Source organism: Schistocerca serialis, unplaced genomic scaffold (assembly GCF_023864345.2).
Source record: "Schistocerca serialis cubense isolate TAMUIC-IGC-003099 unplaced genomic scaffold, iqSchSeri2.2 HiC_scaffold_1402, whole genome shotgun sequence".
Lineage (NCBI taxonomy): Eukaryota > Metazoa > Arthropoda > Insecta > Orthoptera > Acrididae > Schistocerca > Schistocerca serialis.
Window position 1 is genome coordinate 2,475,437 of NW_026047628.1, and position 26,889 is coordinate 2,502,325.

At 40.5% G+C, this 26,889-nt stretch overlaps 1 protein-coding gene across 18 annotated transcripts in view; it reads left to right on the top strand.

Annotated features, from left to right (window-relative positions):
* The window catches only part of LOC126442748 (zinc finger protein 708-like), a 115,153-nt gene extending 88,493 nt beyond the window's left edge, over positions 1-26,660 (top strand). For 5 of the 18 annotated variants that reach the window (XM_050090762.1, XM_050090761.1, XM_050090763.1 and 2 more), the window contains one exon: positions 20,175-24,327. In XM_050090762.1, the coding sequence (XP_049946719.1) occupies positions 20,175-22,416 (2,242 nt within the window). In that variant the 3' untranslated portion in view covers positions 22,417-24,327. Of the gene's footprint in view, positions 1-20,174; positions 24,328-25,930 lie in introns of those variants that run through there. The other 13 variants (XM_050090773.1, XM_050090768.1, XM_050090770.1 and 10 more) reach the window with 13 other exon arrangements.
* The last annotated feature ends 229 nt before the right edge of the window (positions 26,661-26,889 follow it).

Consider the following 26,889-nt stretch of genomic DNA (forward strand, 5'->3'; position numbering starts at 1 on the left):
CGATCAATTAAGTTCTGATCTCAGATGTCATGGTCTATCTGTAAAACTACCTCTTCCTGACGTTTCGTTGCCTACTGCAGCCAACATCTTCGGAGGTGAGTAAACGATGGCTGCCAGGCCATGGATTTCCCATTTATATAGTGTGCATAGAGGGCACCAACATATGTCACGTGGGGCAGACTATAAGTCTATCTCTGACTAACATCATTATTCTTGAATGAATGTAATCGATCGTCACATCATTGGAACAAAGTCGACCACAATATCCTGTCTAACTTTAAGACGTCCTCTTTTGTGATGAAATCGTTGTGGTGTTCCAGAATTTCTATAGCTTTCCTATACATACGTGCATAATAATCGATGTTCTGGCTAACACGCTTGTCTCACTAAATTTTATTTCATGACCACCTTCCTTAAAAACATGTTTCGGTACAGCTGATTGTCGGTATATCCCAGTCTACAGTTCCTTTTGTGTTCAGTTGGCCAAAACTTTCTCAATACAGTCCGTAATATTGTGAATAAATGGAAGAAAAACTTTTCCAGCTGACAGTTGTTGCTGCATGTTGTCACATACTTTTCTTCTAGGATGAAGTGCTCGCTCGATGTCGTTGTCGGCGTATCCATTTTTCTTAACAGCCATTCGTAAATGATTTAGATCAACTTGAAAATAAACTTACTAGCTCTGTCCACCAATGTTTTAATGACACCTCTCTTCTTCCTGGGATGATGGTTCGAATGCTTATGGAGGTATTAGTCGATGTGTGTTTCTTTTGTATACACCTTATGTCCTAGAATCCCATTGCCTGTTTAATTGCTGATACGTCCAAAAAATTTAGTTGCCATTTCTCTGTTTCTCCATAGTAAATTGTATCTTTGGATTAATACTATTCAGATACACCAAGAAACCGTACAGTTCCTCTCCACTGTGATTCCATATCACAAAAGTCCCATCCACGTACCGGCACCACTTTCAAGGACTTTTTCTGCCTGACTGCAGTGCTTACTGTTCAAAAAATTCCATGAAAAGATTAGCAACAGCTGGACTCAGAGGGCTGCCCATGGCCACGCCGTCTGTTTGTTCGTGAAACTCATTATCATACTGGAAGGTGCTTCAGTCTGGAACCGCGTGACCGCTACAGTCGCAGGTTCGAATCCTGCCTTGGGCATGGATGTGTATGATGTCCTTAGGTTAGTTAGGTTTACGTAGTTCTAAGTTCTAGCGGACTGATGACCTGAGATGTTAAGTCCCATAGTGCTCAGCGCCAAATAAATCATGGACAGGCAATGTTGGGACCTCCATAGCCTGGCAGCCAGTCATTGACTCACTGCTACTCGCAGTTGGTAACGAAACGTCAGGAAGTAGTAGTTTTACAGATTGACCATGGCCTCTCAGGCCATAAGTTTTAACTAATGGGGATGCTGACTGTGAAAGCCTACACAGTGTGATAAGTACGGGTGGAGCTTACACCTACGAACTGGAATAAATTAATAAGTTCCCTTCACCAATGCTCTGACTTTGATGAAACATGCTGAACAGTTCAAAGAAAACTTGTCATTTGAAATAGGTATGCCACTCGTAGAATTAGAGTTGGTGGGGACTTTCGTCTACCCTCGATATATTGGCGAGAATACTATGTCAGTGGTAGGCATAAAACGTCCTCGAAAACCCAACTGAATGGTGTGTCTGAAAATTATTTTGCAGAGTGAGTTCAGAAACGCACTGAAAGTGTAAATGGTTGAGAAAACATCTTTGACATCTTAATAACCATGGCCAAACAGGGAGCGTAACAGGTACAGGGATTAGTGACCACAATGTTGTTGAGCCATGAAAAGTTCACAAGAGTGAATACTGTAACATCAAAACTCTCCAAAATAAACGCGTAATACATGCCCTTGAAAAAGCAGATAAAAATTCGCTTGACGCATCCCAAAGAGAGAGTTTCCACCCCTTCAGATAAGTCTTTCTAAGCATAGTCCAGATGTGGTTTAAAGTAAAATAAGTAATAACTGAGAGATACATATCAAATAAATTAATAAGTGGTACTGACACACAACAGGTCAGACCAGTGTTTCAGAAGCAATGAAATACACATGCCAAATTTAAAAGAATGCAAAATCCACAGGATTGGCGAAGTTTTACAGAAGCTCGAAATTTAGTGCAAACTTCAATGAGAGAGGCTTTTAATAGTTTCCAGAACGACACTCTGTGTCGAAATCTGGCAGAAAACCCAAAGAAATTCTGGTTGTATGTAAAGTATACAATTGACAAGGTGCATTAATACCTTCACTGCACGATAACAATGGTAAAGTTATTGACGACAGTGCTACTAAAGCGAGTTACTGAAGACGGATTTTATCAATTCCTTCACAGGAAAAGCAAAGTATTCCAGAATTCTAATTAAGAATAACTGCCTATGTGAGTAACTTAGAAGTGGGTATCCTAAATGTGTTGGAGTAGCTTAACACTTAAGAAAGGCAATGCCTCTGGGGCAGACTGTACACCACCCACGTTAAGAAAGGCAATGCCTCTGGGGCAGACTGTACACCACTCACGTTAAGAAAGGCAATGCCCCTGGGGCAGACTATACACCACCCAGGTTCCTTTCAGAATTGCTGATACAATAGCTCCATACTTAGCAGTCATATGCAACTCTTCAATTGTAGAAAGATCAGTACCCAAAGACAGGAAAGTAGCACAAATTAGACCGGAACCCAAGAAAGGAAATGGGAGTAATCCGATGAAATGCCCACCCATACCACTAGCGTCACTTTGCAGTAGGATTTTGGAAAATATAATCTGTTTGAACATTGTGAATGACCTTCAAGATATCATTTATGGACAAATAACCAACACATATTCGGAGAACATAATTCTTGTGAAACACAACAAGCTCTTTATTCTCGCAAAATAATGACTGATTTGGGCAGATGATATTACATTGATTCCATATTTTTTGTTTTACAGAAAGCTTTTGACTCTGTTCCTCACAAGTGATTTCCGATTACGTTGTGTGCCCCTGGAGTATCATCCTAGTTGTTTGCACTTATTCGTGATTTTGTACCAGGAAGGTAACAGTTCGTAATATCTGACAGAAAGTCATCGAAGTAATATCTGACGTTTCCCAAGCAAGTGTTATAGGCCCTTTCTTGTACCTGATCTATGTACACGATTTAAGAGACAATCTGAGAAGCTCTCTTTGATTGTTTGCAGATTATGCTGCCATTTACCTTATTGTAAAGTCATCAGATGATCAAAACGAATTGTGAAGTGATAAAGATGTCTTTAAGATGTGAAAAATGACATTTGACTGTAAATAGTGGAAAGTATGAAGTAAAACACATGAGTATTGAAATAAATGTGCTAAATTTCGTTACCACGATAAATCATACAAACCTAAAAGCTGTGAACTCAACGAAATACATAGGGATTACACTTATGAGTAAATTAAATCATAACATTCATATAGATAATGCTCTGGAGGAAGCAAACCAAAGATTGGTTTTTTGGCAGACAACTTGGAAAATGTAACAAGTCTACTAAAGAAACTGCTTACACTGTGCTTGTCTGTCCTCTTGTGGAGTATTGCAGTGTGGTGTGGTACATCAAAGAAATTTAAAGGATAGCAGCTGTTTTTGTATTATCACGAAATCAGGGAGAGAGTGCTATGGATACGATACATGAACTGGGATGGCGGTAATTAGAACAAAGGCGTTTTTCGCTAGAGCCAGAGATTTTCGTGAAATTTCAAACACGAATTTTGTCGTCAGAGTTTGATAATATTTTGTTGGCGCCCATCTATGTAGGGAGAAATTATCATCATAGTAAATTACGAGAAATCAGAGCTCACATGGAAAAGTGTAACCCTGCTCGCAATGAGAGTGGAATGGTAGAGAAGTAAATAAAAAATTATGGTTCGATGCCCATCCGCCAGGCCTCTTAATCGTGAATTGCAGAGTTACCATGTAGATATAGATCATCAGGCATCATCGTCATCTTACATATATGCTTGTGGGCTTCGGACATTTAGGTGATGTGGCTGATAATTGTCTCAGAGCCACTTGCTCTACACATATTTACTGACACTGTTCTCATTACATTTTCTGGAATACCTTAGCAACAACAGCAAATTGTGTCAATATCTTCATCATCAGCACTCACGTTACAGTTTACCATGGACAAAAAGTTAATTAACTGAATATAGAAAATCGGATGCTTAGCAGTGAGATTTCTTTTTTGTTTTTAATATGTACAGTCGACGTCTTAATCAGTCATTGTCAAGATGCAAATGCTGAGAGAGTGCTGTGCATAGATGTTTCAAAAAGTAAGTAGAACCTCCTACTGATACAATAGTAACAAAACATAATGAGAGTTTGTAACACCTCCGATTTATTTCGACCCGACCTGATCTGATCGAATAGCAGCCCAATAATTATTATTAATGTGACCGTGTACCTAATGGGGCTGGCAATCGGAATTGACTGCTATGGAAGTTGTTACTTTCCAGTTCGTCCTTCTCAAATGCTGTAATAATGAAATGTCTGGTAACAAGAAAAACACCAACACAGTTTCACTAATCACGAACCTATATTCGTCTCAAAAGCACAAAAGGAGGAGACAGCCACTGCCTTCGTCATACATATCTAAATACGGCTAATCTCAGCACAGGCCTCTTCATTTCTCATTATCGTCACACGTTAATCGATCACTGCAATCCAACATTGCAATCCAAAGAGATGCCGGCGCGGTAGACGCGAAACCAAAATATCGGCACTAGAATATCACTAATCACTTGAGTAATAATACTTTTTCACTTTCCCGGTATTATTTTAGCACAAAGGGGTTAAACCGCGGCGATGGCAACTCCCTTTCTCGTTAAAGCCTTGCATTACAACAACTGGCCTCCACACACCTCTGCCCGCAATATGGGACTGACTCAACTCCACACTCGCTCTCGCAATACGACACAATCGATTGTTCGCCCTATCGACCGGTGCCGAGTGCAAACTTATAGTAAGGGCCTACGGACCCCTTACATCCCTGCCCTCGAAAACTTCTTTGGAGCCTCAGGCGTAAAAGAATTGGCAAGGAAAATTAGATATCATTACATCTGAACAAAACACACAGTGTAAATAATTAATGAAATTACAATTCACCAAATAATCCCTCGACTCCGGTAGTGGGCTGCCTCCACAATAATATTCTACAAGAGGTTATTACATCTCACAAACATGGCATTGTCCAAATCACAATTTTTTTATCAAGCAGCAATAATCCTCTATAGCCCATATTGAATGCCACACACAACATACAATCAAAAATTATTACATAAACAAATGACATATGAATTATTATATTACAAATTAGTTGTTACAGGTTTTACACCCATTCTCAGGTAATCGTCGATATGAAATATGAAGTTCTAGTTATAATACATCAGAAAATACAATGCAAATAAACATTCCCCTTTTTCAAATGTCCGTTTAACAACTAAATGTTCTAAACATGTCTTAGTAGGTCTATTCTGGTCCTTTTAGCTCTCACTCTTGACCAGACCTCATCTAGTGTGTCATTCAGTTTTCCGGTCTCTCCGCCTCATCTATATGCACTGTATCATTCATTCGCCTATCCCTTCCTCTCTCATGATTTCTTGGTTCTTCACTCCTTCTCCAATCATTTCTCCATTGCCGTTCACCACCATGGTTCCTATACCTGTGGCCTCCACCTCTTCCTCTATAATCAGACGAATTATTAAAATGATTCCTTTGGTCATTACTTCCCTCTCGGTTTTGATCATTAGCTTGATTGTGTTCCTGTAATCGAACAGATTCCAACTGTTCCAGTATCTCCATCAAGGCCTCCCTATCTTTAATTGGGATCCTGGATACAGTTTCTTGCATTTTCCGGTTCAATCTTCTTTTTATCGCAGATATATCATCACTCAGGTGTTGTTCCAAGGTCTCGTTCAATTCCCACAAATGTTCGGCAAACTCTCTCAACGCTCCTCTCCATATACACTCCTGGAAATTGAAATAAGAACACCGTGAATTCATTGTCCCAGGAAGGGGAAACTTTATTGACACATTCCTGGGGTCAGATACATCACATGATCACACTGACAGAACCACAGGCACATAGACACAGGCAACAGAGCATGCACAATGTCGGCACTAGTACAGTGTATATCCACCTTTCGCAGCAATGCAGGCTGCTATTCTCCCATGGAGACGATCGTAGAGATGCTGGATGTAGTCCTGTGGAACGGCTTGCCATGCCATTTCCACCTGACGCCTCAGTTGGACCAGCGTTCGTGCTGGACGTGCAGACCGCGTGAGACGACGCTTCATCCAGTCCCAAACATGCCCAATGGGGGACAGATCCGGAGATCTTGCTGGCCAGGGTAGTTGACTTACACCTTCTAGAGCACGTTGGGTGGCACGGGATACATGCGGACGTGCGTTGTCCTGTTGGAACAGCAAGTTCCCTTGCCGGTCTAGGAATGGTAGAACGATGGGTTCGATGACGGTTTGTATGTACCGTGCACTATTCAGTGTCCCCTCGACGATCACCAGTGGTGTACGGCCAGTGTAGGAGATCGCTGCCCACACCATGATGCCGGGTGTTGGCCCTGTGTGCCTCGGTCGTATGCAGTCCTGATTGTGGCGCTCACCTGCAAGGCGCCAAACACGCATACGACCATCGTTGGCACCAAGGCAGAAGCGACTCTCATCGCTGAAGACGACACGTCTCCATTCGTCCCTCCATTCACGCCTGTCGCGACACCACTGGAGGAGGGCTGCACGATGTTGGGGCGTGAGCGGAAGACGGCCTAACGGTGTGTGAGACCGTAGCCCAGCTTCATGGAGACGGTTGCGAATGGTCCTCGCCGATACCCCAGGAGCAACAGTGTCCCTAATTTGCTGGGAAGTGGCGGTGCGGTCCCCTACGGCACTGCGTAGGATCCTACGGTCTTGGCGTGCATCCGTGCGTCGCTGCGGTCCGGTTCCAGGTCGACGGGCACGTGCACCTTCCGCAGACCACTGGCGACAACATCGATGTACTGTGGGGACCTCACGCCCCACGTGTTGAGCAATTCGGCGGTACGTCCACCCGGCCTCCCGCATGCCCACTATACGCCCTCGCTCAAAGTCCGTCAACTGCACATACGGTTCACGTCCACGCTGTCGTGGCATGCTACCAGTGTTAAAGACTGCGATGGAGCTCCGTATGCCACGGCAAACTGGCTGACACTGACGGCGGCTTTGCACAAATGCTGCGCAGCTAGCGCCATTCGACGGCCAACACCGCGGTTCCTGGTGTGTCCGCTGTGCCGTGCGTGTGATCATTGCTTGTACAGCCCTCTCGCAGTGTCCGGAGCAAGTATGGTGGGTCTGACACACCGGTGTCAATGTATTCTTTTTTCCATTTCCAGGAGTGTATTAAGTGACTTGCGGTGTAGTAGGTCCTCAATTGCTGCACACTGATGACTTTTGGACCAGTATTTCTTCAAGAATTCCGCTTCAAACTGATCAAAACTAGTAGTCCCTTTCTTCTTCCTGACTCCCCAAGTGAAGGCCTCACTTTCCATTGCAACCCTCTGGTTATCCTCTTCTCGTTGCACGGCTATAGCATTTCTCAGATTGACAGCCAGTTGGTTTTGCCTATCTCCTATCCCCTTAACCGCATGATTGCATTGTTTCTGCCTCTGCATCACCTCGGTGATTCGGTGACTGCAATTTGTTTCCACTCCGGTGGTCCTTTCTCCCAATTCGGCTTTAGTTTCTTCAATATCGTCTTCTATCTTTTTTGTTAACTTTCCTTCCATCTTCTCCACATCTCCCTGAACTTGGTCTATGCTCTTCTGTAGCTTACTCGCTCTCTCTCTCTCTCATTGATGTCCATCTTCAGCTGTTCTTGTAACTCCTGCATTTCCTTCTTCAGATTATATTCCATCTTCATTCGCGATGTTTTGAGCTCTTGTGTTAGAGTTTCCTTAATTAGCTTTTCTAAGTTTTCTTTGGTTTCTTGTAAATCTTCCTTAAATGATTTTCGGAATATTTCAAAACTTTTTCTAGTTTCTTGGAAATCTTCCTTTAATGATTCTCTGAATTCTTCTACCATTTCTCTTGTTGCCTTGGCCTCCTTTAACAACTCTGCTAACATCGACCGTATATCTGCATCCTCTGAAACTGGCTTACCTCTCGTCATTTGTCCCGGTGTCTTGGGATAACTAGTTGAATGTGCTAATGGGCTTTCTAATGACAATCCACAATCACTGATTCCTGAATCATCTCTTGTCTTCCTGTCCTGTCCCTTTCCTTTCAACTGCTGCCTCACAAACCTGTTTATCTTCGGTAGACATGTTTGGTTTATTTTTAATGCACAGGCAAGTAATATAAAATAACCTCTAGTAACCCAAAACACTCCTAATTACCACGAAACTAATCAAACAGTAACTGTGGTATCTTCAGTTAATCCCAAAATTGGTACAATACGTATGAATACTGAACATAGCGACTCTCAAAACCTAATAATTTCAAATATCAATTTTCACATACACAATTTATGTAAAATGTTTTAAATAAGATAAATCACACCATTCATTAAATCTATAACTGTAAAATCCCCAAAAACAATGAGCATATCTGTATAATCACCATTTAGACAGCACAGCATGCATCAATAAGTATGCTATATTTCAGAGTATGTTTCGCAAACTTTTCGGAAATTACTGTAATTGGGTACTTCTCCTAAGGTGAAACACAGTTTAAAATTGTTTATTTATCGTGAAGACAGTACACTGCAATTTAATGTTATGCTAACCAGTCGTCTTCACTCACCAGCTGACGTTACCACGAGTCGCGATGTTTTGACGTTTGAAGAGGGCATGGCGCTGTACTGCCGCCGGAGCCGCGTGAAGTCGCGCTGAAGATCTGTGGCGAGTCGTCGTAGTTCTCAGTCAGCTGCTCCGTGGCGCTGCAGGCGGGCCTAGTTTGTAGTTCGGCCGCTAGATGCCGGGTCGGCGCTCGGTGTTTCGAAGTCGCGCTGAAGACCCGTGGCGAGTCGTCGTAGTTCTCAGGTGGCCGCTCCGTGGCACTGCAGGCAGGCGTAGTTTGTAGTTCAGCTGCTAGATGCCGGGTTGGGGCTCGAGGTCACGCTGATCGCTGTCAGTGTAGTGCGTCTGCACCTGACCTACTCCTTGCACAGGTAGTTGGGATGACGTGTGAAATCACCTCGCGGATCGAAGCTCTTTGGCGCAGCTGCTACACGGGTCTGCGTGACGTCACTCAACAATTGCTTCGCCACATATATTGTCGCCTGCATAACAGTTTATGGGTCCACATGAAATTACTCGATTTTCACATTCAAAAAGCAATTTCAGTCATAATATTACTATTAAACACTTCTTTAAAGCTTTCGTGACGAATTCTTGACTCGTTTTGCTGTTGTAATGTTCACACATGTCTTTCTTTGGTGTTCACTTTTCACAGTTTTTCGCGCGGATTTACGCGTTTGCACATTATAACATAGTTTATCGACACTATTACTCTTATCTAATATGGCGAAAAAACAGTTTATTCACAATCGTAAGATGCTATTACTTCGTATTGTTCAAAATGCACTGTTTCTTGGCGCGATTTTAAAGTTTATACTCTGTCTCGATCCGAAATTGAAAAAATATTTTCTCGCGTTAAGCAAGATAAAATTGCCTATTGTTCTTTACAATTCGTCTGAAAACTGAACAACGTCCTGTCACGGTCGCCAAGGTGTAACACGTCCGATTTATTTCGACCCGACCTGATCTGATCGAATAGCAGCCCAATAATTATTATTAATGTGACCGTGTACCTAATGGGGCTGGCAATCGGAATTGACTGCTACGGAAGTTGTTACTTTCCAGTTCGCCCTTCTCAAATGCTGTAATAATGAAATGTCTGGTAACAAGAAAAACACCAACACAGTTTCACTAATCACGAACATATATTCGTCTCAAAAACACAAAAGGAGGAGACAGCCACTGCCTTCGTCATACATATCTAAATACGGCTAATCTCAGCACAGGCCTCTTCATTTCTCATTATCGTCACACATTAATCCATCACTGCAATCCAGCACTGCAATCCAACACTGCAATCCAAAGAGATGCCGGCGCGGTAGACGCGAAACCAAAATATCAGCACTAGAATATCACTAATCACTTGCGTAATAATACTTCTTCACTTTCCCGGTATTATTCTAGCACAAAGGGGTTAAACCGTGGCGATGTCAACTCCTTTTGTCGTTAAAGCCTTGCATTACAACAACTGGCCTCCACACACCTCTGCCCACAACATGGGACTGACTCAACTCCACACTCGCTCTCGCAACATGACACAATCGATTGTTCGCCCTATCGACCTATGCCGATTGCAAACTTATAGTAAGGGCCTACGGACCCCTTACAAGTTACAGGTAGACCAGTTTTTAAACGTTTCTTGTATGGACAGGCATTTTATACAATTCGAACATATGCAACACTTCATACATGTTAATTGCAGTAACGTCATACGACATAATGGGCTCAGAGGTGTATGGTGCACGGGGCAAAGTGTGCTGCATGATAGTTGATGGAGCACTTGCCATGGGAGTGGAGGTGTTCATGGCTGGATGCTTATGCTCATAACAGTGAATATGCATTTGAACTGTACTGAAATCTTGGTCCTGTGCATGCAGAGCCGAGGGCACTTCGAACAGGAGCTGCTATATCTACAAGTAGCAGAAGCACAGGGAGGAGGCACAAGGGTCCTCTCATCCCTCTCCTTCTCCCCTCCCCTCCCATATCCCCTTTCCATCCTGTGCACCTCAGGCACTAGTTCCTTTCCTGTTTTCTCTCTAACTCTCCCACCCTCCCTTCCTCTCTCTGTCTCCCATGTATCTCCCCAGCCCGTATCTCCAGGTAGGTTGAGATTCCTAAACTGCCAGAAAATTCTATACAGGCTTATAAATCCATAACAATTCAATGTATTGGTAAGGTTTATAGCTCCTATCGAAATGATACCATCTTTTAACATGGAAAAATGTACTTCCACCCAATAAAAAGTTTTTCACCTTAGGAAGCGCGTTTCTAGCTGGGAAATCTGGAAATTTTTTCTTGTTTGTATATACACCCAGTTAAGAAGGTATCTCTTTCGTATGAAATGAAGTGCCTATTGAGAAGAAATGCCGTGCACAGGTGGTACAGCTGTTTTATCAGAACAGCAGCACTGCATTGCAGGAATATCATTGAAATAAATGGCTGTGAAGAGGCCCCATGTCAACAAACGTGTTGAAGAATACAATCAAGGAATTTGAAGAAATAAGTGAATTGGGTGGTGCAGCAGATTGCCATAGTGGTTGTTGAAGTTGCTTTTAGCTACAGCTAATCATGCAGCAGATGCCTCAAATTCTGCAGTAAACGCTAGCGTTCTCACAGGATCTCTCTCTCTCCCTCCCTCCCTCCCTCCCTCCCTCCCTCCCTCCTTTCCTACCTCCCTCCTTCCCTCCTTAGTAGGTGGAACCAGATGTAATAGTTTTACGGTGATGTAAGAAACGACCCACCAGGGTAGCCGAGAGCACTAACACACTGCTTCCTGGATTCCAGCAGGCGTGCTAACCCTGAATCGAATCCACATGGCAGATTAACGACGAAGGGCCAGTGTGCCAGCCATCCTGGATGTGGTTTTTAGGTGGTTTTCTTCACCCTGCTAGGTGAATAGCAGGCTGGTCCCCACATTCCACTTCAGTTACACAGCTTGCAGACATTCGCATTTTCCCATGGATTACACTGGATGGAAACAGTTGGGGAACACTAATTCACTAATTATATCCCGGAACGGGAGGAGGGACTTTGGGAATGGCGACCCCATCGTAATACTAGCCTGTATAATATGTAATGGCACTTTGCAACCAGCCTCGGCCAAAAGACTGAGTAAAGGTTGCGAAGTCCCATTGATCTGCCAACCCAACTAGTTGTTGGATAGAGGAGTACTGGCGTAGATAAATCGAATGCAAGAAACTGTTTTTGTTCATAATGACAGCCCTTTGGTTGGAAAACTGAGAGAACAAAGGAAGGAATAAAATAGAGGTAACAGCTATCATCCCAAAATGTTTAACAAATGTGGTGTAAACCATCAGCAGTGTTACTGTCCAGGCTGTAGTATGTGTGTTGATAAAATACATGTGCACTTCCATCATCACTGCAACCATCAAAAAGAAACACAAAGTATATCTATTTTAAAAAGCTGATAAGAATGCTCTTAACGCCCTCTTAAGAGACAGTCTTCACTCCTTCCGATCTGATCATGTAAGTGTAGAAAAGTTGTGGTATGTTTTCAAAGAGATAGTATCGACAGCAATTGAGAGATAAATACCACATAAAGTAATATGTGATGGGACTCATCCGCCATGGTACACTAGGTGGGTCAGATCGTTGTTGCAGAAGCAACGAAAAAAGCATGCCAAATTTAAAAGAGCGCAAAATCCTCAAGATTGGCAAAGTTTTACAGAAGTTCGATATATGGCGCGTACTTCAATGCGAGATGCTTTCGATAATTTCCACAACGAAATTCTGTCTCGAAATCTGCCAGAAAACCAAAAGAAATTCTGGTCATACATAAGGCACACCAGTGGCAACACGCAATACCTTCACTGTGCGATAACAACGGTGAAGTCACTGAAGATAGTGCCACTAAAGCAGATTTATTAAACACGGTTTTCCGAAACTCCTTCACCAAAGAAGACGAAGTAAATATTCCTGAATTCCAATCAAGAACAACTGCCAAGATGAGAAACATAGAAGTAGATACCCTCGGAGTAACAAAGCAGCTTAAATCACTTAATAATGGCAAAGCCTCTGGTCCGGACTGTATACCAGTCAGGTTCCTCTCAGAGTATGCTGATAAAATAGCTCCATATTTAGCAATAATATACGACAACTCGCTCACCGAAAGATCCTTACCTAAAGACTGGAAAATTGCTCAAGTCACACAAATACCCAAAAAGGGAAGTAGGAGTAATTCGCTAAATTTAAGGCCTATATCACTAACGTCGATTTGCAGTAGGGTTTTGGAACATATACTGTATTCAAACATTATGAAGTACCTCGAACAAAACGATTTATTGACACAGTCAGCATAATTTCAGAAAAATATCGTTCTTGTGAGACACAACTGACTCTTTATACTCTGAAGTAATAAGTGTTATTGACAAGGAATGTCAAATTGATTCCATATTTTTAGATTTACAAAAGGCTTTCGACACTGTTTTTCACAGGCGTCTTCCAACCAAACTGTCTGCCTACGGAGTATCGCCTCAGTTGTGCGACTGGATTCGTGATTTCATGTCATAAAGGTTACAGTTCGTACTAATTGACGGAAAGTCATCGAGTAAAACAAGTATTATCCGGCGTTCCCCGCTATTGTTCCTCGAGCCGGCCGTGGTGGTCTCGCGGTTCTAGGCGCGCAGTCCGGAACCATGCGACCGCTACGGTCGCAGGTTCGAATCCTGCCTCGGGCATGGATGTGTGTGATGTCCTTAGGTTAGTTAGGTTTAAGTAGTTCTAAGTTCTAGGGGACTTATGACCACAGCAGTTGAGTCCCATAGTGCTCAGAGCCATTTGAACCATATTGTTCCTGATCTATATTAACAACATAAGAGACAATCTGGGTAGCCGTCTTAAATTGTTTGCAGATGATTGTCATTTACCGTCTTGTACAGTCATCACATGATAAAAACGACTTACAAAATGATTTAGATAAGATATCTGTATGGTGCAAAATGTGGCAACTGACCCTGAATAAGGGAAAGTATGAAGTTATTCACATGAGTCATATAAGAAGTGTGCTAAATTACGATTACACGATAGTCACACAAAACTGAAGGCTGTAAATTCAACTAATTACTTATGGATTACAAATAACCTGAATTCGAACGATCACATAGATTATATTGTGGGTAGAGAAAAAGGGAGAGAAGGAAACTTAGTAGGTGAATATGGATAGGGGGTAAGAAATGAAAGAGAAAGCCGTCTGGTAGAATTTTGCACAGAACGTAACTTAATCATAGCTAACACTTAGTTAAAGAATCATAAAAGAATGTTGTTCACATGGAAGAATCCTGGAGATACTAGAAGGGATCAGATAGATCATATAATGGTAAGACAGAGACTTATGAACTAAGTTTTAAATTGTAAGACATTTCCAGGGGCAGATGTGGACTCTGACCACAATCTATTGGTTATGAACTGTATATTAAAACTGAAGAAACTGCAATGGGAATTTAAGGAGATGGGACCTGGATAAACAGACTAAATCGGAGGTCGTACAGAGTTTCAGGGAGAGGATAAGGGAACAATTGTCACGAATGGGGGAAAGAAATACAGTAGAAGAAGAATAGGTAGCTTTGAGGAATGAAATAGTGAAGGCAGCTGAGGATCAAGTAGGTAAAAAGACGAGGGCTAGTAAAAATCCTTGGGTAACAGAAGAAATATTGAGTGTAATTGATGAAAGGGGAAAATATTAAAATGCAGTAAATAAAGCAGGCAAAAAGGAATACAAACGTCTCAAAAATGAGATTGACAGGAAGTGCAAAATAGCTAATCAGGGACAAATGTAAGGCTGTAAAGGGTCATCTCATGAGGGGTAAGGTAGATACTGCCTACAGGAAAATTAGAGAGACCTTCGGAGAAAAGAGAGCCACTTGCATGAATATAAAGAGCTCAGATGGAAACCCAGTCGTAAGCAAAGAAGGGAAAGCAGAAAGGTGGAAGGAGTATAGAGGGTGTTACAAAAAGGTACGGCCAAACTTTCAAGAAACATTCCTCACACACAAAGAAAGAAAATATGTTATGTGGACATATGTCCGGAAACGCTTACTTGCCATGTTAGAGCTCATTTTATTACTTCTCTTCAAATCACATTAATCATGGAATGGAAACACACAGCAACAGAACATACCAGCGTGACTTCAAACACTTTGTTACAGGAAATGTTCAAAATGTCCTCAGTTAGCGAGGATACATGCATCCACCCTCCGTCGCATGGAATCCCTGATGCGCAGATGCATCCCTGGAGAATGGCGTATTGTAACACAGCCGTCCACAATACAAGCATGAAGAGTCTCTACATTTGGTACCAGGGTTGCATAGACAAGAGCTTTCAAATGCCCCCATAAATGAAAGTCATGAGGGCTGAGGCCAGGAGAGCGTGGAAGCCATGGAATTGGTCTGCCTCTACCAATCCATCGCTCACCAAATCTGTTGTTGAGAAGTGTACGAACACTTCAACTGAAAAGTGCAAGAGCTCCATCGTACATGAACCACATCTTGTGTCATACTTGCAAAGGCACATGTTCTAGCAGCACAGGTAGAGTATCCTGTATGAAATCATGATAACGTGCTCCATTGAGCGTAGGTGGAAGAACATGGGGCCCAATAAAGACATCACCAACAATGCCTGCCCAAATGTTCACAGAAAATTTGTGTTGATGAAGTGATTTCACAATTGCGTGCGGATTCTCGTCAGCCCACACATGTTGATTGTGAAAATTTACAATTTGATCACGTCGAAATGAAGCCTCATCCGTAAAGAGAACATTTGCACTGAATGAGGATTCACACATTGTTGGAGGAACCATTCGCAGAAGTGTACCCGTGGAGGCCAATCAGCTGCTCATGGTGCCTGCACATGCTGTACGTGGTACCAAAACAACTGGTTCTACCATAGCGCTCTCCATTCAGTGACGTGTCAACATTACCTTGTACAGCAGCAACGTCTCTGACGCTGACAGTAGAGTTATCGTCAACCGCACAAAGAATTACCTCATCCATTCTCCTCGTCATTCTAGGTCTTCCCCAGTCGCGAGTCATAGGCTGGAATGTTCCGTGCTCCCTAAGACGCCGATCCATTGCTTCGAACGTCTTCCTGTCGGGACACCTTCGTTCTGGAAATCTGTATCGATACAAACGTACCACGCCACGGCTATTGCCCCGTGCTAATCCATACATCAAATGGGCATCTGCCAACTCCGCATTTCTAGACAATGCACTGACTGCAAAACCACGTTCGTGAAGAACACTAACCTGTTGATGCTACGTACTGATGTGCTTGATGCTAGTACTGTAGAGCAATGAGTCGCATGTCAACAGAAGCACCAAATTCAACATTACCTTCCTTCAATTGGGCCTACGGGTGATGAATCGAGGAAGTACAGTACATACTGACCAAACTAAAATGAGCTCTAACATGGAAAATAAGCGTTTTCGGACACATGTCCACATAACACCTTTCCTTTATTTGTGTGAGAGAAATGTTTCCTGAAAGTTTGGCCGTACCTTTTTGTAACACCTTGTATAGAGGGTCTATACAAGGGTGATGTGCTTGAGGACAATATTATCGAAATGGAAGAGGATTTAGATGAAGATGAAATGGGAGATACGATACTGCATACAGTTTGACAGAGCACTGAAAGATCTGAGTTCAAACAAGGCCCCGGGAGTGGAAAACATTCCATTAGAACTACTGATGGCCTTGGAAGAGCCAGTCCTGACAAAACTCTACCATCTGGTGAGCAAGATGTATGAAACAGACGAAATACCTTCAGACTTCAAGAAGAATATAATAATTCCAAGCCCAAAGAAAGCAGGTGTTGACAGATGTGAAAATTACCGAACTTTCAGTTTAAAAAGTCACAGCTGCAAAATACTAACGCGAATTCTTTATAGATGAATGGAAAAACTGGTACAGGTCGGCCTCTGAGAAGATCAGTTTGGATTCCGTAGAAATATTGGAACACGTGAGGAATACTGACTCTACGACTTATCTTAGAAGAAAGATTAAGAAAAGGCAAACCTATGTTTCTAGCATTTGTAGACTTAGAGAAAGCTTGTGACAATGTTGACTGGAATACTCTCTTTCAAATTCTAAAGGTGGCAGGGGTAAAATACAGGGAGTTGAAAGCTATTTACATTTTGTATAGAAATCAGATGGCAATTAAGAGTAGAGGGGCATGAAAGGTAAGCAGTGGTTGGGAAGGGACTGAGACAGGGTGGTAGCCTCTCCCCGATGTTATGTAATTTGTATATTGAGCGAGCAGTAAAGGAAACAAAAGAAAACTTCGGAGTAAGTATTAAAATCCATGGAGAAGAAATAAAAACTTTCAGGTTCGCCGATGACATTGTAATTCTGTCGGAGACAGCAAAGGACTGGGAAGAGCAGCTGAACAGAATGGACAGTGTCTTGAAAGGAGGATATAAGATGAACATCAACAAAAGCAAAACTAGGATAATGGAATGTAGTTGGGTGATGCTGAGGGAATTAGATTAGCTAATGAGCCATTTAAAGTAGTAGGTGAGTTTTGCTATTTGGGGGGAAAATAACTAACGATGGACAAAGTAGATAGGATACAAAATGTAGACTGGCAATGGCAAGGAAAGTGTTTCTGAAGAAGAGTAATGTATGAACTTCGAGTATAGATTTAACTGTCAGGAAGTCGTTTCTGAAAGTATTTGTATGGAATGTAGCCATGTATGGAAGTGAAATATGGAGGATAAATAGTTTGGACAAAAAGAGAATAGAAGCTTTCGAAATGTGGTGCTACAGAAGGATGCTGAAAATTAGATGGGTAGATCACATAACTAATGAGGAGGTATTGACTAGAATTGGGGAGAAGAAGAGGTGTGGCACAACTTGACAAGGAGAAGGACTGGTTGGTAGGACATGTTTTGAGGCATAAAGGGATCACAAATTTAGCATTGGAGTGCTGCGTGGAGGGTAAAAATCGTAGAGGGAGACCAAGAGATGAATACACTAGCTGATGTAGGTTGCAGTAGGTACTGGGAGATGATGAAGCTTGCACAGGATAGAGTATCATGGAGAGCTGCATCAAACCAGTTTCAGGACTGAAGATAACAACAACAACAGAGCAAACCAAAGACTGCAATTCATTGCCAAAACACTTAGAAGGTGCAACAGGTCTACTAAAGAGACTGCTTACACCACGCTTGTCCACCCTTTTCTGGAGTGTTGCTGTGTGGTGTGGGATCTGCGTCAGGTGGGACTGACGGATGACACTGAAAAAGTAAAACAAATGGCAGCTCGTTCTGTATTATCGCGAAATAGGGGACATAGTGTCAGAGACATGGTATTTGAATTGGAGTGGCAATCATGAAAACAAAAGCGTTTTTCGTTGTGACAGGATATTCTCATGAAATTTCAATCACCAGTTTTCTCCTCCGATTGGGAAAACATTCTGTTGGCACCCACTTAAATTTTGAGAAATGATCATCACGATAAAATAAGAGAAATCAGGGCTCGCACAGAAAAATTTAATTGCTCGTTTTTCCTGTGCGCCGTTCGACATTGGAATGGTAGACAGTGAGTTTGAAAGTGCTTCATTGAACCATCTGCGAGGCACTTTATTGTGAATAGCAGAGTAATCGTGTAGATGTAGATGAATAATTTATCAATGTACTTGCCACACGAAATGCTGTGCAGTGAAGGTTAGGGATATGACAGAAGCACCCAGTATCTACACAATGCTTACATGGTGGTCTCTAAAACAGTTTATAAATAAGAACCTCAAAATTTATTTATTGCTAAAGCTTTCCAGAAATTCTGTTTCTTATTCTGGTTGGTTTATGGTTGACTGGCATATTGTAAAATTTTAATTGTAAGTTTTGTTTCTAGTACTTTGACAAACAGAAAGGTATTTGTTTGAAATCTTATTTGCATATTTTTCTGATGTGTTTTATCATTATTGGTGTTCAGTTACTTCACTTTCATGTGTATGAAAATACAAGTTGTAAATTATTGAGTTATAAAAGTTACAATATTTAGTGATTTAGTTGTCAACTTCTAGAATCTGACACACCATGATACCAGTTACATTTAAAAAAGTCGTGTGATCCAATTAATTGTTCAAAAACACTCGAAATTTACCAGATACCATGCCTAACAAAACTATATACTCAACACAATGGAAAAAAGTCAAAAGGTACAGTCAGAACAAGAGAAAACTCTGGAGCCTGCACACCTTCAGTAGTTTGTAATCTTTCATATCCACCTATGTACGTACTGGGGACCTGAAAAGCATTACAGTTCTTTTCTGTGGGAAAGGGTTTAACTGCAGGTATAATAATGAAACCCAGATACTACAGGTGCAGCTCATGCATCAGCTGTTATCACCGCCACTCAGTATGTAGTGTTATCCTTCAGTACTTAATGGGTGATGATGTGACCATTTATGTGTGTGTCCTTCAGTCAACGGTGTTCTGCAATGCCAGGAGACCAGATGTTGGGAAGATGTAAAAATTTTCAAGAAGGCTCACTCCAAGTGTACTGGAAAATTTGCAACCATTTCCATCTGTTCAGACAATATTTCCATTTGTGGAAGGCTTCATATAAGTTGCAGTGCCAAAAACAGTTTTAGATTAAAACCATCTGCACGTGTGTCATTCACATTCATTCATCAGTATGCAAATTAATTCCCTTGATTGATGTCACATTGATTCTTGTTCATGAACAGTCATTGTCCAGCTGATCAACAACCATTGAAGATAACTAATGAAAATATTGATGCTTGCACTAGTAATTGATTTATTTGGAATCAAGCAAAAAAAAATTGTTTACCAGGTGAAATAATTTTACCATTCGTAGAGGTGAAAGTGTTGGCGAAACAAGGAGAATGCACTTACAGAGCTAACATAATCGAAGAGGAACATTTAGAAATTATTTCTCTTAAATAAATCTGAAATACCTTGAACTTAAAAATTTTGAATGAAAACATGTAACTGATTAATTTTTTGATACATTTCATAAATTGTTGTAGACTATTGACTTGTAGCACTGTATTTTAAAAAGATTGTAACACGTGAAAGTGAAATATTTTAGTTCTAATCTAAAAATTTCAGATCAAATCTGCAGTGACTCAGAATAATCATTATTGAATTACCTCTGGTTATTTTCGTTTTAAACCACTTTTACCTCACCAGTTCTTTACTTCTGGTGGAATATTATAATTTTAAATCAGTAACAGTTACTGAATATGTCAATTCGTATGCACTTTTATGACTTGTGGCTTATAGTACTGGATTTATGGTCACTCAAATATTTTTTCTTTGTTGTATATCTCAATATTTAACATTATCCTCCTCACTCTTCAGATTTCCTCAGACTACTGGTGGGAGGTGCAGCATATCATGTGAAGAACCTTGTCACCATAGACTGGTCCAGGATGAGTTGGTGATAGACATGGAGAAGTCAACACATGGGTTCAGTACCAATAGAGAAGATGTGACTGTTGATAAGGAATGCTCAGTTGCCACCCAATATGACTGTAGTACGAGGGAAAAGGAATTACATGTATATAGCTGTAATTTCTGCCAACAGAGCTTTTCTTCAAAATACAGACTCATAATGCATGTGTTTATGCACATTGGTGGAACGCAACCACCTTCGTATGTTTGTAAGTGGTGTGGTGAGGTATTTCACAGTAATGTTGGCTTGAAAAAGCATATGAGAATGAGTGAGAATTGTCGAGTTTTAACTGCAGACAGTCATGAAAAATATGGACATGGTGATGAGCATCAAACCACTACCTCGTTGGATAGCGAGGCAGAAGTTTCTGTCACAGAGTACAATGACCAGTCTTCATGTAAGGAAACTTGGAAAGATTCAAACAAGCCCTCTAATGACATATGTAACACACATATGACAAATGATAGAGAGAAAACAAGTAATTATGGAACTTTGTCTGTAGCTGTTAATGTCAGTGCCCAGGCTGATCTACTTACGGCAAACAGAACTCACAGATGTGGCATTTGTGGCAAATTGTTTGCTAGGGTTGGTGTTCTCAATAGACATGTTTCCATTCATACTGGGAAAAGACTTCACAAATGTGATATTTGTGACAAATGGTTTGCCCAGTCACGTTATCTAAAGGCTCACACATTAATTCACACTGTGAAGAAACCTTACATGTGCAAGAGTTGTGGGAAATCTTTTACTATGTTAGGTGATCTCGAAAAACATTCATTAATTCACACTGGAAATAAACCTCACAAATGTGAGATTTGTGGGAAATCTTTTGCTGCGTCAAGCTATCTCAAGAATCATGTTTTAATTCACACTGGAAAGGAACCTCACAAATGTGAGATTTGTGGGAAATCTTTTACTAAGTTAGATAATCTCAAGCGACACTCATTAATTCACACTGGAAAGAAACCTCACAAATGTGAGATTTGTGGGAAATCTTTTACTAGGTTAGGTGATCTCAATCAACACGCATTAATTCACACTGGAAAGAAACCTCACAAATGTGAGATTTGTGGGAAATCTTTTGCTGCGTCAGGCTCTCTCAAGCAACACTTATTAATTCACACTGGAAAGAAACCTCACAAATGTGAGATTTGTGGGAAATCTTTTGCTGCGTCAGGCTCTCTCAAGCAACACTTATTAATTCACACTGGAAAGAAACCTCACAAATGTGAGATTTGTGGGAAATCTTTTACTAGGTTAGGTGATCTCAAGCAACACTCATTAATTCACACTGGAAAGAAACCTCACAAATGTGAGATTTGTGGGAAATCTTTTGCTGCGTCAGGCTATCTCAAGAAACACTCATTAATTCACACTGGAAAGAAACCTCACAAATGTGAGATTTGTGGGAAATCTTTTGCTACGTCAGGCTCTCTCAAGCAACACTTATTAATTCACACTGGAAAGAAACCTCACAAATGTGAGATTTGTGGGAAATATTTTACTATATTAGGCAATCTTAAGAAACATTTATTACTTCACACTGGAAAGAAACCTCACAAATGTGAGATTTGTGGGAAATCTTTTACTAGGTTAGGTGATCTCAACCAACACGCATTAATTCACACTGGAAAGAAACCTCACAAATGTGAGATTTGTGGGAAATCTTTTGCTGCGTCAGGCTCTCTCAAGCAACACTTATTAATTCACACTGGAAAGAAACCAAACAAATGTGAGATTTGTGGGAAATCTTTTGCTGCGTCAGGCTCTCTCAAGCAACATTCATTAATTCACACTGGAAAGAATCCTCACAAATGTGAGATTTGTGGGAAATATTTTACTATATTAGGCAATCTTAAGAAACATTTATTACTTCACACTGGAAAGAAACCTCACAAATGTGAGATTTGTGGGAAATCTTTTACTATGTTAGGTGATCTCAAGAAACATGCATTAATTCACACTGGAAAGAAACTTCACAAATTTGAAATCTGTGGGGAATCTTTTGCTACATCAGGTGATCTCAAGACACATGCATTTCAACACACTGGAAGTGGACCTCAAAAATGTGGTATCTGTGACAAAAGTTTCACTTACTTGGATACTCTCAAGACACATGCATTACTTCACGTCAGAAAGAAATTGTAAGTATGTGTTAGTTTATGCAAATAGGTTTTCATGGTTGGTGCCCTCAAGGCCTATAAAATAATGTATGTACCAGGGGACAATAAATTGTACTTTCGGCGAAATAACTTTTAAATCTGGTAGAATTGTGAAAAAACTTGTAATGATGTGTACTATATAGTGCTAACAGATGTGACAAAAAATTCATATCTGTAGCTTCAAATGTCAAATGGTATTACCAAATACTCAAGAAACATGAATCAAATGTGTTTTTGTCATTAGCACTACTGCTTTTTCCTATTGATCTTGCGACAAGAAGATTGTGAATTGTGATAAATCCTTACATTTGTCAGTAATCATAAGTATCTTGCAATATTCAGTATAAGGCCAAGGAAATGTGATGACTTGCTGCTTGATATTCCAAACAAAGTCATCATCTAGTACTTGTAACTCTGTATTTTAGAAACAGTGACAGTAAAAATATATTCATGGCACTAGCTTCATTGAGGCTAGTAAACTCAATACTGGAGAAACATGATTATAACAATTATTTTACTCAGATATGTTTTCTCAAGAGACATAGTGTGTCATTAATAGTGTGTACATTTATGTTCTGTTGGTACTAATCCTGCATTAGTAAACATAACAACAAATATAATAACCTGCTTAATAGCATGTTTGGCCGCCTTTGGAATACAGTACTTTGACAATTCTACGTGATATGGACTTGGTACATCATTTACATGCTTCTGGGTGTATGTTGCACCAGTTGTATTCCACACGTTCAGATTACCTAAATGGTATGGCCAAGACATCAGTGTTAGTTACCATGCTACTCAGACCATGCACATGTGATATGGACAATTATCCTGCTGAAAGATGCCTCCACTATGGGAGAGCACACCAGGAATGAAGGAATGCATGCAGTTGCAATGAATGTCACGTAGTCTGCAACTGTCATGATGCCTTCTGTTGCTAACAGGTGTCCCACAGGAGCCAAAGTGACTGCCCCCAGAGCATAATGGGCCCTCTATTTGGTGCCATTCGTTTAGATGATAGCATATCTGGATGTGCAACTGACCTGGTGTAACAGGAAATGTCACCCATCCTGACAGTTACATTTGAATTGACCTTCACTCCAGCCTCAATGATCCCTTGCACACTGCAGTTGCAAGTGAACATTTTGGTGGATCGGTATGGAAACATACAGTGACCATGTTCCAGAGCCACACATTCAGCAATATACATTGAACTGTGGGTTCCAAAACGTGTATGGCTGTCCCAGCGTTGATTTCTGTCATCAGATATGCCACATATTGCCACATCTCCAGCTTTACAGAGCAGGCAAGCTTCTGACCTCCATACTTTGTGAAGAAGTATAGATGTATTACATCTTATCATAATGTGATGGACTTATTACCTTTCAGCCACTTTCCTCAGATGTTCACAACAGTAGCATAGATCCATTGTACCAACTTCACCACTTTTGAGGTTCTAGTTCCCAACTGCAATGCCACTTTAACTTGCCCTTTGCTAAAGTCATTTACATCATTAAATGTACATGTTTGCAGCTCATCTTTCTGATAGAACAAAAAGTGTAAATCTCTAGTCTGCTTATATACGTGTAATCTGCTTACTGCATCATGTGCATACAACGTGGCATTCATTCTCCTCATGAACAGTGTTCATGACATTTTTGCCCATCAGTGCATCTTCATGTAAATGGGTCAGATGCGGAAATGTGTAATCTAAGAAATTCATCGTGCTTGGTTGCCATTTACACTAGTGCACAATAGCTATATTTTTTGTGAAATATTTTTGTTTCACAAAGCTCTGTACATAATTCAGAGATAATATAGGTAAGTGTTATCCAACAAAGCTCTTAATTACTTGTTCAGCATCTAATACTGCGAAAGTTCTACAAAAAAAAAAAAAAAAGAAATAGGTAAACAAACATTAGGTGTTATGATTTGATTCCAGTTTTTTTTATACACAAGAACAACACTTGGGAGAGCTCAGAACGTGAGCACTAAATATTTCTTGTGTTATATTCAAAGATGTTTCCATTGTGGGTATTTTTCTTAATTTGTGGTAAATATACATGAGGTTTTTGGAAAATTGTACTTATGCTTCAGTTTCAATTTCAGAATGATTGTTTTTAATTTTGATTTCCTACCTATTTGTTATTGTTGAAAGTGGTTTAGTATGTTTCATCATATGTGTAACAATGGGAGATAGTTATAATTAAGTGATTGGCACTGTTCTGTGTTGCTACACTTCAGCTGTGACACTTTGTAGTGATATGATTACATTGTATTTCATCTTTCCCATGATAGTACATCCACAACTGCTGTATGGGTTATTCATACTAGACAACATCTGCATACATTTGTATTAAATATTATTTTCCAATAAAAGGAAAGAAAAACCGGGTTTCTGGACAATAGCCTTATATTCCAATGAATATGAAAATGTACTACAAAGTGTGGCGACTATACATAATATGAATCTCTAAGAAACAGTAAAATTTGTAGTAACATGTTAAAAAAAGGTACACAATATGAACTGAATATCTATAGGCGTCAGCTAAGGATGGGTCATATGGTGTTTCTCTGGTACATGAGATGTAAGCAGAAAATAAATATATTCAGTGGTTGTGTGGAAAACCATCCAAAGAACTGAGTCTACATAAACACTGTACATAGCCATAAATTAAAGAGCGTAACTGCACCTATTAAAATAATAACCTAAGCTAATCACTACAGAATAAACTGTTGTATGAGAATTGTCAAGGACAAGTCAGTTGTAGGTTGTGGATCCAGGAGTAAGGGTAATCAAGCATATTGTTTAAAATAAACAATGAGGAGTACTTTAAAACAACTAACTGGTATTTACATCAGAACTTTACTTCTAAGGCCATTAACAGACTGAGGGGCATAGTGCTGGAGAATGGAATAGAAGCACACCTCTGATCAGACTGAAAGCTGGTTGCCAATAGTGAGCCAAATTTATCCCGGCTATGGCCTATGGCCCCATGTGACCATTAACAGCGGTCTCATTGGTTGCTGGATGGTTTTCTAGGTTTTCCTCACTAAGGATGCTTCTCGGAAGTGTCTCCTCATCAGTATCCTCTGTCAGAATTGTATGAATGTGAACAAGGCATATACAGTGGTAACTGATACAGAACTAGCCCCTGACTAGCCACAGCTCTGAAGTGAAACGTATTTTATAAAGTGTTCTGCACTCGGTCTATCAATCTACCACACACACTTCACTCCCCCTCCATAGCAGCAGGCTAATTATTTCAAAATTACAAAAGTAGTAGTTTGATGTTTGAAAATGCTCCTTTGGACCGGTGGCTCTTGCTAAAGGATGCAACGTTCTAATAGGGGAAACAAATAATTTCCAAAATGCAGTAAAAAAAGTGGACATGAATAGAAAACTAAAAGTATTTAAGAAGTGACAAATAATAGTACAATAATTTAGAGTTCGAATTGGCCAATTTTGGCTATTGTAGAAATAATTTTGGCTATTGTAGGAATATACGCAGCCAACTGAAATGATGCACTGATACAGTGGTGTGGTGGTGCCGAGGCAACAGCTGTGCTGACCATGTACTGAGCCAGCAGGGACAGCATGAGGGCTGCCAAGATACATCAGCTGGGCAGTGGCTAAGCTGGTGCAATGGTGATGCCAGTGGACAGTGATGGAGTATTGTGGTTCAGAATGACAGCATTGGGGCCAGCAAATGTTGTTACCAGTTGTGAAGGTCTAGCCTCGCAGATCATGAAAGGCTGTAACACTGCATCAGATGGGTGCATCATCGAAGGTTGGTTGGTTATTTCCATACAAAAGGAGGCCTAGCTCAATAATATTAATAAGATTTATTACTTTTCCTATAATCTCTGCAGTTTGTAGTATAAAAGTTAAAATTACAAAGTTATTGAAGGATACATTACAAACTGATTATATATCCATAATAAACTAATCTCATTAAGACAACTGTAACACTTTCACTGTTTTATTAAATCTTATTTCATGTACTTAGGTTGACAACCCTGTAGCCAGGCAGATGTGCGTGTATGAAGCTCTCACTAAGTTAAGCGATTAATATTGGAATAAGAGCTAATTTATTTAATATTACATTTTAGACTAGTGCATTTACTTCTTATCTAATCTATGTATTGAAGGTTTTGCTTTTCTAAACGTAATTACATCGAAAAGGAAATGTTTTGTAAAGGCCGGCAGTTGCGTTGTTGTTTACATATTTTGGCGTAAATTTCGTATCAGTGTAGATATTTGTTTTTGACTAGACTTAGCTCTTCAAAGTTAAATTAATTCGTGTCTCTCATCCAGAATTTGTGTGGTTGATTAAAAATTTCTGAGCCAAGTTTATAAGTTTGTTTACATTAATGTTTAGTTACATACTAGGACAGGTTAAAAAACTATTCTGCTGTTGAAGTTATTTTCTGCTTTTGTGTTACGTTTTACTATCAA